This window comes from Ursus maritimus, unplaced genomic scaffold (assembly GCF_017311325.1).
Source record: "Ursus maritimus isolate PB19 unplaced genomic scaffold, ASM1731132v1 scaffold_14, whole genome shotgun sequence".
Lineage (NCBI taxonomy): Eukaryota > Metazoa > Chordata > Mammalia > Carnivora > Ursidae > Ursus > Ursus maritimus.
In genome coordinates, this window is record NW_024423786.1 from 4578339 (window position 1) to 4594203 (window position 15865).

Genomic DNA, 15865 nt, shown 5'->3' on the forward strand with positions numbered 1-15865 from the left:
TTGCTGGGCCCACCTTGGGTGACCTGGGGTAATGGTGTGACCAAAGAAGGCAAACTGTTGGGCCACGCAGTGTTTTAGAAATTAGAAAATGGAGGTAAGGCAGCGGAAGCTGAGGAGAGCCGCCCGTGGCTGGAACCTGGGCTCCTGTTTGCCACAGACCCTACCCCTCCCTGAGGCTTCCCCACTGTACCCTGTCTTTGGCCTGCCAGGCCTTGAAGGCCGTTGAGATTTTCAGGCAGGAGTTATGCCAAGATACAAACAGATAAGCAAGACAAAAGGATACAGACCACATGATTCAAGCCAATGATTAAATTTTTAAAAGGTGTACCTTTTTATGAAAAAGATGGAAGACCTTTCTTGGATTAATTTCTACTTTCTCTTCAAAAGCAGCTACCCTTAAGGCACGAGGTAAAATAGTGCTCTCACCACCCCTCATGTTCTTTTTGGTTGGTTGGGTGGGTGGGTGGGTGGTTGGGTGGTTGGGTTTGGGCGCTTATTTTATTTTTGTGCTTGTGTTTAAATGCTTCCTAGGGCCAGGATGGTACCTCAGGAGCGTGCCCTTGACCCACATGACTGATGGACCCCAGCCCCCTCCTCACTGAGCCTGTCCCTTGCCCGCAGTCTGTGGGCACAGTGCTTTGGTCTGTCCAGGAGGTCTGGGAGGCTCTCCCTGGCTGCCGGAGGAAGCCTCTGGGCCGGAGTGCCATGCGTTCTGGCCATCGATGCCACTTCATCATCCTGCCCAGCCCGTCCCTAGGGCCCTGGGCCCTGTCCCTCGGTATCCCCTGGCTCCTCACTTCCCTGTCCACCGTTACCTGCTTCTCTGATGAGTCCAGTCCAGCGGCTTGAAGCTGACTTAGGGGCACCAGGCCTGATGTCACTTTGTCAACCTGCTAACGCAGGTGATCCAGAACAGCCGACTGCTTGAGAACATGGGACGGAGGCCGAAACAGACCTGGGAGCTATCTGAAGCTCCAGCGGCCTTTTACTTGCTGTGTGATTCTGGACAAGTGACTTCACCTCTGCAGTCCTCCTCAGCACAACAGGGATGGTAATGGCTCCCAGAGAGAGGGTTAGCTAAGAAAATGCTTGCAAAGCACTTATCACAGGGCTAAATAAACGTGCCTGTAGTCATTGCTTAATAGATGCAGCTTGCTTTTTCTTCTTTTTAAAACACTGAGGATATGATGCCTGCCACAGAGTATTAATAAAATTTCAATGTGGTCCGCTATCTTCTTCAGTAATAGCTAATCTTTATTCATCACTTTGTATGTACCAGGCCCGGTGCTGGACATTTTATAGGCATCATCCTATTTAATCCCTGTGAGATAAGAGTTCTTCTAACCAATGAGGCACAGAGAGGTTGTTACTTGTTCTGGGTCACACAGCTGGGTTGTGGCCTCAGTGAGCCCAGAACTCTGTGGCCCTGGAGTGGACAGAGAAATGAGTAAAGGAGAGCATAAAGCCCTGCTCTGGAATGCTTGATTCCGTAGAGAGCCAACAGGACAGGGCGGTCCAGGCCTCCACTTTCCCAGCTCTAAAGTGGGTGGGTCATCCGGATGTCCCCTGGGATTCTAGGAGCCACTTACCTAACCCCCAGAGGTTTGCTGAGAAATACTGTCCAGTGAGGCCCAGAGGTGGATCTGAGAGGCTGACTGTGTTTGGGATGGGAGGTATTCTAAAGAGGAAACAGCAAAGGACCTGCCTTCTTATTTTGAAAACCTTAGAGAAGCTCGTGAGTGGGTAAGTCAGTGACAACACAAGATTTAAATCATTATTCTTTTCCAGAGAGATCCTTGTGGGAAGCTGATTGTTTTTACTTGAGAAAGTTCGAGTTCTGCAGGGGAGGGGGAGAATTTCCCAGCTTCTGGGCATCTCATCCAGGAAAAAGAAGCAAGGGCTTGGCTTCCCCACAGCCTTGGACGAGGTGGCAGATGCTGGGGGAGGCAGCCACAGCAACGTCTGCAGCTCAGTTCAAGATCCAGCTGGCTGGTGTGTGGGCACCTGGGGCCAGAGGGGCTGGGAGGGCGTGGGATGGGGGAGGGTACCCCGTCTCTAGCTCTACCCTGCTCTCCCTCTGCCGTTCTTTTTCCCTGTGGCCTTAGCATCCCCATCAGCAGATAGTGCAGAGCCCACCTTCCTTCTAAACTTTGCCCGAGGCATCGGGCAGATCGAGATGGGAGTCTGACTTCAGGCTTCCCCGGTGCCAGGCCACTCACTTCCTTCATCTGTGAAACAGTGCTAAAACTCCCTTCCACAGTAGGGCTGTTGGAGGAGCAAATAGAACACTGTTTATTGACAGCTCAGCACAAGGTAAATACCAAAAATCCTGTAGTTGTAACTTGGAGAGAAGCAGAGGAACATCTGGTAACCCCACGGCATTGCTGGCACGCGGTGCTGGCAGCTTGGATCTGTCCGCGGACGTGCCAGAGCTGACCAGGTGACCTGCAGGTCGGCCTTCAGGCACAGCCAGTTCTGGCCGTGACCCCTGCAACAGAGACAAGGAGAATTTCAGCTGGACGAGGAGGGAGCCTTCATCCTGGAGCCTCTGTATCGGGGCTGATTCTAATGCCGATTCTAATCACCTCTCCCTGTCATAACTAAAGAGGAAGCTCTTAAAATGGGGAATTATGTATCACGGTCGCTACAAAATAGCGCTGGGCCTGGCGCCAAGGAAAACAGCTCTTGGCGGCGGCCGGCAAGGCAGCGGGCTGCTGGAACGCCTTGGGGGGGCTTGTTCCTAAGTGCTTACTGCACCGTGGGGTGGGCCGCTGCGGGGTGACAGGTCAGAATGAGTAGGCCTCATCGTGAGTCCGTGGAGATGGACAGAAGTACTCCAGGGAAGTTGGTGTCTGGGATGAGACCGGGCCGGCAGAGGGGTAGGTGACAGAGCTGAAGGTTCGGACACATTTTGGTTACTGTAACTACCAGCTGTATGACCTCAGGAGTGTCACTTGGCCTCCCTCTTGCTGATCTCACCCTGAGTAGAACTAAGGCCTTATACACCCCAAGGTCAAGGTGGGCTCCGATAATTATGGCAGCAACAGCAGGAATACCACAGCTACTATTTGAGGAGTACTTGCTACTTGCCAGTGCTGTTCTAAGTACCTTCCATGCATTCCAGGGCCCCATTCAGTGCTTACATCATCCCCATGAGGTGGGCACGATTATCCCCATTTTACAGATGTGGACACTGAGGACCAGAGAAGTTGAGTACCTTTCCTGAAAACACCCAGCCAGGAAGCGGCTGTCAGCTTCTGGGCCAGGGCTCACACTCAATTCCTACAGGGGTCGGGCTGCCACCAGAGGGCTTGGAGCAGCTGTGTTAGGGAGCCTGAGCCTGAGGCGTGGGGTGAACGAAAGCAGTTCTGTGGAGCCAGAGTCCCAAGGAGAAGGGAGAATGGGGAGATGGGGGCTAGGCTGTGCTGAGGAGTCTGTTTTCTTCCAGGAGTGATGGAAGATGGGGGCTGGGGGGCGCATTCTGGTCTGATCACGCTCTGGACGTTGCCCTCAGCTGCTGTGCGAGAACAGTTCGGGGAGGGGTACAGTGTAGCAGCAGGGAGACCTGGGAGGAGGCTGCTGTGGATGCCTAGGCAAGAGCTGTCAGGGCTCCCCCTCCACCGGTGGTGGTTGCCATGGCGACGGGGAGATGTGGGTGGATGCCAGGAATGTACAGGAGGCAGAAGCCAAGGGGCTTTCTGCAGTGGGCTTTTAGGGGCTTGGGGCTGGTTGGACACCCCAGAGTGGCTTGGAGTAAGTCCCTTGAGAGGGAGGTGGGATGCCTGCACCTGGATCTGGCCTCGTCGAGGCATGAGTGAGTCTTGGGTGAGGCCACGGACCATGACCTGGCAGGAGGGAGCCAGAGGTGGGACTGCTGGCTGTGTGTTCTCGAAGGGTGCGTGGGCCTGTGTTTGTGGCAGGCGTGGATAAGACAGGTGGCATGACAGAAGAACCCACCCCTGGATGCACTTGGGGTGAGGAGCGGGGACACGCCCATGATGCCAGATGCCTGACAGGCCCCAGTTCTGCCCCATTCGTGTCCCATCCCACATCCCGGCTCAGCCACGGGCCTTGGGAAGACGGGGTCCTGAGCGGGAGAGGGGACTGGAGGTTTCCCCTTGCGGGAAACCAGAGCCCAGAGCAGAGGGTCTCAGGGAGCTTGTTGCTACGCCCATCCCAGCACTTCTGCGGGGTTCTCTGGGTGCCTGCCTGGCCAGTGGGTTTCGGGGCACAGAGGGCAGAGCCGGGACTCTCAGGGTAGCCACAGGGAAGCAGACCCCTGCTCCTGGTGTCCTTGTGGGGAAGAACTTCGTCATTCCCAGCTGCCTGTGTGAGCAGAAGCCGGCCACCTCCCCCCTCCTCCTGGCTGACCTTGTGAAGTGCCTTGCAGCCCCGAGATCCAAGGAGAGCCTGAAAGGGCGGAACCGACCCTCTTGGTGAGGAGGTTCAGGGGTCATTCCCTGAAAAACATCTTCACTAGGAGGGACTTGAGTCCCACATCCTCCAATTATGCTCCCATCCAGCCGGCCCACAATGGGCTGCTCAGATAACCATCGGGGGCTGCACAAATTAATGCTGGAACAATGCTGGCCGCTGGGGCTATTTTTACAGTAGCCATACGCCTGGCCGAACCCCCACGTCGCCTCGAGGGAGCAGGGCAAAGAAAGGCTGTGCGGATGCCGCCGCCAGTCTGCACTCCGGGAGACAGAGGAAGGTCTCAGCGAGCGCCCGGCGGCTCCAGGAAGCCTTTTCTTGGTCTGCTTATGGCCAGATAGCGAAACAATTGGGGTCCCCCACCCCGAGCCAGGGAGAGGAAGGAGGCGTGGGGGAAATGGGGATTCTGTTGTGCTTTTGTGCCTCTGCCCCTCAGAGCCAGGCCCCTGTGGGCCCGGCCGTGGGGGCCAGGCCTGAGCGTCCTCTCTCTGCGCACCCCAGGTCCGCAGGCGGACCTCACCTCGCCCTGCCCAGACTGCCACCTGCGCCGGGAAGGCGCGGAGGCTGAGACACCGCTGGCATCACAGAGCTGGGAGGTGGCCGGGCTGGGGTTTGTCCTTAGCAGCAGCTGCTCGCACGCCCCACCCCGGGGACCATCTAGGCATCCATGCTGCTCTGGCACTCCAGGTTCTGGGCACAGCAGTAGATAAGACAGGTCCCTGTCCCCACGGAGCCTCTGTTCTTGTCCGGGGAGACTGGTAACAAGGAAGCAAGGACTCGAACAAGACATGGTTGGTGGTGCTAAGCACTGATAAGGCGGACTCAGATCCCCACCGGAGACGGCGTATGAGCCGGGGTGCGAGCTGGCCCGGGTGTGCTCATGTGATGGGGCTGCCTCTGCTCCAGCCGATGGTTCCCGTAAGGAGTGTGAACCCAGTGTGGCCCGATGCCCTTCGCATGTTTGGAGACAACCTAGAAATCTCCACTTTTCTCTTGTTAGTTCAGTGTCGGCCACCAGTTTGAATCCTGAAGACAAGCAGGCCCCCAGGCGATTTGGCCATGAGCTGGTCACCTTTGCTTTCAACTTTTTATTCTGCAGATAAACTGAGGCTCAGAGAGGGGTGGGTAGGCCCACTAGCTCTGGCTCCCCCAGCTCAGCTGTCTTCCATGGCCCTCCACCATGTGGGGGTAAAGCCTCAAAGGCACCCTCTCCCCCTGGGCTGGGACTCACGGTGCCCTTGCCCTCAAGACCAAGGTGGGGGAGGGCAGTTAGGACTCAGGGACCTGAGAAGTAGAGAAAGGAGATGTTCTGCCCTGGCTGGTGGCAGCCTTCCTCTAGAATGGGGACCAAGTAGGGGTGGGCTAAGGGTGATCTGAACAGCTCCTGGGGTCTCGGAGACTTGACCTCCTCTGGGGCCTTCCATTGCTGAACGCAGCAGGGAGTCAGAGCAAGGGAGCCTGGATGGTACAGGGGTTAGAGCAAGCCAGAGAGTGGCTAGAGAGGGATGGACGATGGGAGATGCACCTGCTTTCTTCGTCATCCTCACAGTGCAGAGATGTGACTGGTTAGTGAATTGCAAATATATTTCATAAATATCCGTTTTCCATACTTTGGTGGAAACCTCCTTTTGAAATATTGTTCCCATTCCAGCCTGAAACCCCATTCCTCATTCATTTATGTTTCTCCATCCTTCAAGAGCTCGGAACGACCATCACCTATGGCCAGGCTCCGTGCTGAGTCTTGAATGAAACGGGAGCCATCATTTTCTTGGCAAATGTGAGATGCAGAGACAGTCTCTGCCCCCGGGTAGAAAATGCAGGCGGGCTGTTACTGGGAAGTTACCTTCAAGTTGCCCGGGTGTGTCGTGCTTCGTAGAGATGACGCCAGGGTGGGGGGGTGGCTTCATGCTTCTCGGCCCGCAGGTGTAGAATGAGGTATGACGTGGGGAGATGACAGGCACGGGGTCCCTGTGCTGCTGTTGAACAGGTGCCTGGGGGACAGAATCTGTCAGTTCCTGAACCTCGAGGTCCCTGATGTCCTAGAGGGGTCCGAATCCCTCGGTGTTGTCAGAGCAGTGGACAGACGGGGGATGGCAGGCCCCTCGCCACAGGCCTGGGCAGGTCCGAGCCCGCCAGCCCATGGGTGAGAAAAGAGATGTGCCGAAGACAAGCACCCATCCCGTACTGAGCACACGCTGGCTTCTGTTTTGTCCCTCACAGAAAGTGAGGAGGACATGGCCACCAAGGAGAAGCTGCAGTGTCTGAAAGACTTTCACAAAGACATCCTGAAGCCATCCCCGGGGAAGAGCCCAGGCACGCGGCCTGAAGATGAGGCCGAGGGGAAGCCCCCTCAGAGGGAGAAGTGGTCCAGCAAGATCGACTTTGTGCTCTCCGTGGCTGGCGGCTTTGTCGGCTTGGGCAACGTCTGGCGTTTCCCGTACCTCTGCTACAAAAATGGTGGCGGTAAGCCTGGGCTGGGCAGAGAGTGGCCGTCGGGGACAGGGAAGGACCAGGCCGTGGGGGCCTCTCCCTCTCTATGCCCCGCTTTCCAGGCCCCCACCTGGACCTCCGCGTGCCCACCCCATCCCACCTGACATCAGAGGCAAGACATGAGCATGACGGAGAGTCAGGTGACGTTCTCCCAGGGTCTTACCGTGCAGCCTCGGGCAGGTCCCCGACTCTCTCTGACCCTCCGGTTATTCCCCTCGGAAGAGAGGCAGTGGGGCCAGGCCCGTGTGTCCCACAGATTCCCCCAGACCCATGGGCCTTAGCTTCAGTTTTTTCTAACTTAATCCATAGGCACTTCAAACGCAAGCTTCATTTCCCCGATAAGTGGAAAACCAGTATCATTTGCCACGATAGAAAGGTATCCAGGAAAAAAAAATACAGTGAAGATATTTTTAGGTCTGCTCTCCTTGTACTGAGATATGATTGGCCTACGGCGTGTATAGTGGAAGGCGTGCGGACGGCGGACGGGGCTGAGACAGGCGCGTCTGCTAAGGGATCACCGCGGTTCGGTGACCGCCGTCGTCTCGCACAGCTGTAACCGTTTCTGTTGTGATGAGAACTTGAGATGGACTCTCCCAGCAGTTTCCAGACGCGTAGTAGAGTGCTGGCAACTACAGTCACCATGCCGTAGGTCTCCCCCCCAGAACTTCTGCCTTGAAGTTTGCCTCTTTTTGACCACCTTTGAAGATCATTTTTAAAAATGTAAGGCCTCTGTCTGGGTGTTTGGTTACTTGGTTGGTTTGGGTTTTGGGGTTTGGGTTTTTGTTTTTTTTTTGGTTTTTTACACCTGCTGAGGGCTCTGAGCTGGAATCCTCTCCTGCTGGAGGTGTCAGAGTCCGGCAGCACGTGACAGAGACCCCGTCCCTGGTGCAGGAAGGGCTCGAAGAGCCCTGGGCAGGGAGGAATGGCTCAGCTCCCGCGACAGCCACAGTCAGAGGCTTGTACAGCAGCAGATGGCATGCCGCGGCTGCCCGAGTTTGGAGAACCACCTTTTGGGAAATTCCGCCTTAGAGCCTGGTTTCTTAACCTTTTGTAGGTCTCAGGCGCCTTTGGGACTCTGATGAGTGCCCTGGACGCTCCCCAGAGCAAAGCACATAGCCATAGACCCACAGTTTCAAAGGGTTTATGGACCCGCTTGAGCCATTAGTGGACACAAGGTAGGAACCCTCGCCCCGGCTCTCTGCCCTCACTCCTCCCCTGGCTCCCACCCCCAGCTGGAGATGCCCACCTCTTGCTTCTCATCACTGCACCCTTCCTCGCTAGTCCTTCTTAGCTGCCTGCCCTGGATGGGCCTGGGGAAGGACGAGTGAAGGCTTCAATGAGGAGGTCATATTTGGCCAGACGGATGTGGGGAAGGCAGGCAGGTAGTTGGCACAGTGTAAGCAAAGGCTCAGAGGCTTATAAAAGCACCTGGTGCGTGTGAAGGAGGTGAGAAGGCACACTGGAGAGGTGATGTCAGCTGCACAGGTGGGCAAGGCCCGGAGAATTTTCAGCCAGGTCCAAGAGTCTGGCCTCTATCCCTCACATCCCTCACTCATTCTTTTGGATTTCATTGGCCGGGAAGGCTCGCGAGTGGCCCCCATGACAGCCACAGCCTGACCTCACCCCACTGTGCTCTCTCTGCAGGTGCATTTCTCATACCATATTTTATTTTCCTGTTTGGCGGCGGCCTGCCTGTGTTTTTCCTAGAGGTAATCATAGGCCAGTACACCTCTGAAGGGGGCATCACCTGCTGGGAAAAGATCTGCCCCTTGTTCTCCGGTGAGTATGGGACAAAGGTCACCTGGGGCCTGGTGTTCATCGGTTCAGCACATTTTTATTGAGCACCTGCTATTCGCCAGGTACATTGGAGCCTCATGCAGGTCCCCTTGGCACTGTGCCTGACCCAGGGGAGCAGTGGGTACATTATTCCCGTGATGCTGCTGCCCACAGTAGCTGCCCAGTGCGTCCTGGCTGTCCCCACCTCCCTGGGTGGTTGAAGGATTGATGAGCCGGCGGCGGCGTAGGGCAGAAGATGAGCTCTCAGAACCGGGAGGCTGCATGGTTTCAAGTCCCACTTCCTCGTCTCGCTCAGACTCTTGTGACTTTGGGATAGTCACTTAATCTGTTTGGGCCTCAGGTTCCTTATCCATAAAATGGAAATAGTGTGCTTACTTGCTGGGGTCTCTATGAGGACAAAATGACGCAGCTATGTGAAAGTGCTTTGTAGACATAGTAAGCTCCAAATTAATGGTAGCTTTATTCTTACTGTAACATTTAATCCTGTGCCTGATACCCAGTATGCGCCCATAAAGTCATCACTGTCACGATTATAATTGGCAGGGGTGGGAGGAAGTGGGAGTCTGTTCATTCGTTCATCTATGTAAATCTATCCATCCGTCCGTCCAGTCACCTTTCTTCCGTCAGTCAGTGGTTAGACCAGCGGCCCGTCCACTCATTTATCCATCTGTCCATCTCCCTAACCTTCCAACCAACCACCATCCGTGCACCCATTAACGAATGGGATATCCGTCCATCAGTCCGACATCCATCCATTCAGCTGTCTTGCCAGCCAGCCAGCCCGCCCGCCCTTCATCCAGCTACCCATCTATGTGCGTAGCCACCGTTCGCTGAGCTGCCCCTCCTCTGTACACCCTTCCATTCGTCCGGCTTATCAGACCATCCACCCCTCCACCCACCCCCCACCCCTCCGGTCATCCACTCATCCTACACATATTTGCTGGTCCTCGTTGAAGAGCCCTTCCTCCCGGCCCCGGGCCTGGGATACTGGGGTTGGGTCTGCGGCCGTGGCGGCTCTGGCCTCCCTCCTGACGCTCATCTCGCCGCCTCCATCGTGATCGTGTCCCTCCTGAACATCTACTACGTCATCATCCTGGCCTGGGCCACGTACTACCTGTTCCAGTCCTTCCAGTCGGAGCTGCCCTGGGCGCACTGCAACCACAGCTGGAACACGCCCCAGTGTATGGAAGACACTATGCGCAAGAACAAGAGCCTGTGGCTCACCCTCAGCGCCAACAACTTCACCTCGCCCGTCACCGAGTTCTGGGAGTAAGGCAGCCTCGCGGGAGGGGGCAGGGAGGACGCGGGCGGGGCAGAGAGGGTGGCCTGCTGCCTCATCTTCTCCCCAGGGATGTGGCTGTCACTCTCTCTCGGAGGGGCGGGGGGAGGAGGGTGCGGATTTGGAGATAAATCCATGCCTTTGGTCTCAGACAGGCCTGGAACCGAATCCCACTTCTGCTGTTTTACTGGCTGTTTGACCTTCGGCAAGTCACTGCCCCTTTCTGAGCCTCAGTTTCTTTAACTGTCAAATGAGGGGAATGAATCGTTCCTACACCCGTACGCGGGTGTATGTACTTCTGTTGTCTGAAAATGATACAGTTTTCTTAATGTATTTTAGAAAAAATATAGTTAGCGCGTCCAACCTGTTATTGCAGAGAGAAAAAGGCATATACGAGGCTGACGTAGTTACTCAAGTGAAAAGGTGAGTCAATAGAGTGAAAAATATGTATCAGTTAGCTTTTGCTGTGTAACAATTGCCCCCAGACTTGGTGGCTTTCAACAACAACCGCTTACTTGGCTCATGGTTCTGCTGATTGGTAGTCTGGGCTGAGCTTGGCTGAGCGGTTCTTTCCGTCTTTGGGGGGCTCCCCCGTGGGTAGGTCAGCTGTAGGACGTCAGGATAGCTCTTCTGGAGATAAGTTGGCTGTTGGCTGGGGTGCTGGGGCAACCGGTCCATATGGGCCCATCACCCAGCAGGCCAGCCCGGGCTTGTTCACAGGCGGCTCAGCATTCCACAAGACCACGGATGGGGGGGCCCGTGCAGAGGTCCTTTTCAAGCCTCTGTCGGCATCATTTCCTTCATGTCCCATCAGCCAAAGAAAGCCACGGACTAACCCAGATCCAGGAGGTGGGGGGAGAGGCTCTGTCTCTTCAGGAGAGGAGTGGCGAACCGTGGGTCTTTCTACGATGTCGTCAGCAGCTACAAGATAGACGTAGGACAGGCATGAGAAAGGCAGAACGTGGAGGCCTGAAGTTTGGGTAACTCTTAGCTGGCATACGGGGGAGACCTTTGAACACAGTGCTTGGAGGCCAGTCACGAAGTGCTCGTGCGTCACTTTCCCTGCTCTTCACGGGCTATGAAACCTGGGCTTCGGCCCCCGGGTGCGGCCCCATGAGCCTGGAGATGACTGAAATGAGGCCTCAGTCTGGAGGCTGAGAGCCAGGGGCAGGAGAGAGAGTTAAGGGTGGGGGTGGTCCCTTTGGGTCAGCTTTGCAGCTTCCAGGGGTCTTCCCACCTCTGAGAACCCAGCCAGGATCGGACCCACAGGAGAAGGGGTGGCCTGCTGGCCTGTCCCAGCCATGCCTGAGGGCTGGGAAATTGTGGGCAAGCAAGGGTCAGGTGGCCCTCAGTCAGGGGGTCCCTTTCCCTGTCAGGACACGCAAGCCTGCGGTCGATGCTCACAGGTCCCTAGGCCTCCTTGGCCAGGGGCTCGCTCTGTGTGTGCACATATTTTCCACTTGCAGACAAAGAGCACGGTACAAGCACATTCATCACCCCCTCCATGCCACACCCTCTGGAGAGCTGAGTTTACAGACAAAGAAATGCGGGCCCTTCATTCTTCTCACTTGAATGGGGCCTGAAACCACAGCCCTGTCTGTCCTAGGCTGTTCCTGGCGCAGCCTGACCACCCACGGCCCACCCCACCCAGGACACTGGCACTCAACTAGCCACTTGGGTGCCTGCTGGGGCCTCACCGCCTCGGGCCTGGGTTGGTTGTCTGAGTTTGAACCCTCTGTCTGTCACTGCTGGCTCAGGCGGCTGCTATTGCCCCTCTGGGCCTCGATGGCTTCACCTGTGCTTGGGGAGATCCCAGCACTGCCCTCCCAGGGTGGTGGGGCTGCGCATGGGCGGCCCTGAGAAGCTGCGTGAGAAATGTGGGCCATTATTATTAATTTGGTGCCCTCACACAGGATCAAACTGCCCTCCAGGGGCGTTTGGAACACAAGTGATCTGACCTTCAGAGGGACTAGGAGTGGCCCCTTCTCAAATGCCCGGATCCTCCCCCTCTGCCCCCGCCATTGCAAAGGGGCTGTCCTTCTGGCTCGTGTCTACTCTCAGAGGCCTGAGGGTTCTTGGGAAGGAGCTCCCATGAACCGTGAGGTCTTCAGGGGTCCGGTCTATCCCCATGCCTTCTCACCCGCCTGTGCCCTACACTCAGCTCTCCTGGGGTTCTCGGGCTCCTGCCTTCCAGAATCCCCATTCTGAGCACCCAAGCTGCCCTTCCTGGCCTGGAAGCCGTGAAGACAGGATTTATCTTTGGAAATGCCCTGGGCCTGCAGGCGGCTTCCCAGGGCCCACAGGGTCCGGATGGACTTTCTCAGCCCACAGAGGGCTGGCCGCCTGCCTGGTGCTCACCTCCCACTCCAGTCTTCAGGCCACCTGAACATCCACAAATAACGTGCCCTCTTTCTGGAACCCTGGGGAGGACTGGAGTCCACAGAGGAGGAGCCTGGAACTCACGCTTAGTTGAGACCAGGCCCGCCACCTGCATGAGCAGGGGCTGAGGCCAGGAGTGGGGCTGGGGGCTTCAGTGCGGTGCAGCCCTGGGCCAGGCCCTACCTATGAGTGAGAAGGGCCCAGTTCCCAGCCTTCCAGAGCCTTCCCTTTTCCTGCACAAGAAAGAGGGGAAAGGAAAGAGAACTAATCGTTGGCATTTCACCTTGGCAGAGGCCCTTTAAGCAGGGAAGTACTTGGGGATCCTCCCGAACTCCTGCCCACCTCAAATCTCACATCCAGTTTCCAGATGCTCTGGGCTCTCCCTTTCAAGTACACCCAGAGTCTGACTTGTCTCCCCCCTTGCACTCCCCCCACCCTCCATGGGACCGCCAGCATCACTTCCCCAGACCCCAGCACTGGACTCTCCTCTCCCCACCTTACCCTTGCAGCTCTTATTCAGCCGTCAATCCAAACACGGCATTTCTCAGCTCAGAACCCTCTTGTGGCTTTTCCCATACTGTGGTCTCCCTCAGCCAGAGAGGATTAAGTGAGTGTTTCAGCACAGTGAATGCTCACTGGATGCTGATTCTTCCTACTAATTCCATGTCTGCATCCACTTATCTGTAGCCTGGAGCAGCAAGTTAACTACTCCTCTCTGGCCTAGTTTCCTCATCTGCAAATGGAAGGGCCATATGAGCTGGGCTTTGAGGCACCAATAGGAGCTCACTAGGCTGAAAAGGAGAGCAAAAAGACATTCTGGGTAGAAGGAACAGCCCATGCAGAGGCACGGCATTCTGAACACATGTGTTCGGGAACCATAAGTCATATGAGTTTGGCCAGAGCATAGAACACATGGGGCCAGGAGAATGTTTGAGCCTTAAATGTTAGCCTGGTAAGTTTGAGCTTTGTTCTCTAGGAGGGGAAACCATGGAAGGTGTATGACAAGGAGAAGGACATGATTGAATCTACTCAAGGAACACACTAGTGGGAGAGAGACTAGGTCATATATTAAGCACCAACTGTATACAGGGCCTCAGAAGGTTCAGCCATCCGTGGGTCTGGGTTCCCTTTGGGGTGAAACAGCTTATATGATTTCCCCCCAAAATAGCCACTGGCCCTACAGTGACTAGCTCTGGGGTTTCCATTAGGAAAGGCTCGCCGGGACGGTATTGAGGTGTCAGTGACTGGTTCCAGGTTAGGCTGCAGAGCAGTGAGGATGCTCTCAAAAGGCTGGTCTCCACGACCCTCGAGCCAAAGCCCAGCCCCAGCCCAGCCGTTGTTTCTCTCCACTTCTCTCACCTGCGGTAGACATGTGGGTTCCCGAGGTGCACCGATGCCCAGCGGCTGTCCGGGAGCTCCCTGGGAATCAAGATGACAAGGCACTGTGCAAGCTGAGACTTCCTTATGCCCCTGGACAGGGAAGGAATTTGCTATCATCCCTGCCAGCCATCCTCCCCCTCTTTCGTTTTCCTAGGGGCGAGGGGAGCATGGGTGATGCTCCTGTCCCTTAGAGCAGTGAAACTGCCTGTGGCCCCCACGCATCTCAGCTGCAAGACCTCAGGGCAGTCACCTCACCTCTCTAAACCTTGAGAATAGCATGTTTCCAACACCTCATTGTCTGGCTCGATTTAAAGAGCTAGGACAGGGCTTCCGGTCATGGCTTGTTGGGCATGACAGTGAGGACCAGAGAGGTTAAGTGACTTGCCCAAGGTTAAACAAGCAGCTAGATAGAACAGAGCTCCCGGCCCTCACCTCCAACACTGGCGTCTGTGTCCCCGCCAGCTGCAAGTCCACAGTCACCGGTAACATTGTGCTGTGTGCGTGTGACCCACTCTCGGGTCGCAGGGGGTCTTCTCTTGGCGTGGACCACCCCACGCCCACCCCATCTGCAACGCTAAAGCACCATTGTCAGCAGGAGCTGGTGAGATGTCCTCTCCCAGAGCCCCGTGAAAGCCACCAGGGCCCCAAGACAGTCATTTCACGCTGGCTTTATAATTTGACTCGGAGTTGCTCTGTGGTGGAAAACAGAGCTTCTGCCCCCGGTTAACCTCATCCTGCTGGTCCCTGCTCTGGGGTCCTCGCTCTGTCCCGAGGGTCCTGCTTCACCCCAGCCCTGGAAGACAGGCGGGGCCAGATCTGGCCAAATGCCCTCCATCAGGCCGGAGCCATGCCTTCCTCCCTGGTTCCTCCCGAGCCCCCCGGGAGCTCAGCACGTATCATTAGACTTTATTAGAATCAAAGAAATGAGTCATATTTGCAAACAAGCCGTACTCAGCCAATCTTCCCCTGCAGCTGTCGGAAGGAGGAGGCGGTGGAGAAAGCCTTGTGTGGCCCCATGCTCAGGGCGGACGGGCTCTTTTATAATTGTTGCCTCCGCCAGTCTCCAGGGAAGAGCCATGGCCAATAAATGGCTGGCCCGCAGTCAAAAGGAAACGATTTGGCCCACTCGGAGGACGTATTTACATCTCTGAGTGCCGGCTGGACGGCAGCGGGGCGGCCGACTCACAACAGACGTCCAGGCGATTCTTTTTTGGATCCCACCCTGGAATGAATCATTACTATTCTTGGAGAGGAATGCAGCTCACCTCTGGGTCTCCTCCCTCTGTATGAGCGATGCGGGGAAGCCTGGGATTCTGGGGGCCCTCGTGAAGGGCAGCATAGGACCAGGCACATGGGTGGCTGGGCCCCAGGGCAGCATCAGAAAACGGATCCAGGCCCGGGGTTGATTTTTATCTGGGTCATTCAGGCGAATTCCCGAACCTCTCTGAGCCTCAGTTTCCCCATCAACCAAATGGGTATAATTAGTTTACTCAGTTAATGTCTGTTGAACACCTGCTCTGTGCCAGGCACTGTTCTGGATCTAGCAGCGATCAGACCCCCCCCTGCCTCCATGGAGATGCCATTCTAGTAAGACACAGACATTAACCAGATAACACAAATATCATTGTACTATAAAAGCGATAAGTGATGAAAAGTAAAGCCAGGGCAGGGGAAGCAGAGTGACCAGGGGTATTTTTCATACAATGGCCAGGAGAGGCTGCCCCAGTGAAGCAGCATTTGAACAGAGACCTGAAATGACGCAGAGGCGGTTGGCATGTCATGTAACAAGTGACTGGTGAAACAACCTGTTCAAAGGTCCTGAGGCAGGAATGTGCTCAATCTATTCAGAGATCATACCAGAAGACACTGTGGCTGAAGGGGCCATATGGGGATGAGGTTTGAGATGGGGCCAGCATATATAAACTTGTCCTGGACATGCCCCATTTATACACCTGTGGTCCCAGTGTCATTATTAATAGGTCTGAATGATAAAGAGTATTTGGTCACCTTATTCAGGAAGGCCATAAGGGATGGGGCTGGTTAGGAAGGTCTTTTAGGTAGGTAGGTGGGAGCCATGGGAGGATGTGGAACAGAGGAGTGGTGTGA

General features: G+C 55.8%; 1 protein-coding gene across 1 annotated transcript in view; it reads left to right on the top strand.

The window, feature by feature from the left end:
• Positions 1–1968: 1968 nt before the first annotated feature.
• SLC6A6 (solute carrier family 6 member 6) overlaps positions 1969–15865 on the top strand; it is a 45571-nt gene continuing 31674 nt past the window's right edge. The window contains exons 1-5 of the mRNA XM_040628409.1: positions 1969–1992; positions 6655–6897; positions 8569–8707; positions 8840–8845; positions 9766–9990. Of these exons, the coding sequence (XP_040484343.1) occupies positions 6669–6897; positions 8569–8707; positions 8840–8845; positions 9766–9990 (599 nt within the window). The 5' untranslated portion in view covers positions 1969–1992; positions 6655–6668. The remainder of the gene's footprint in view (positions 1993–6654; positions 6898–8568; positions 8708–8839; positions 8846–9765; positions 9991–15865) is intronic.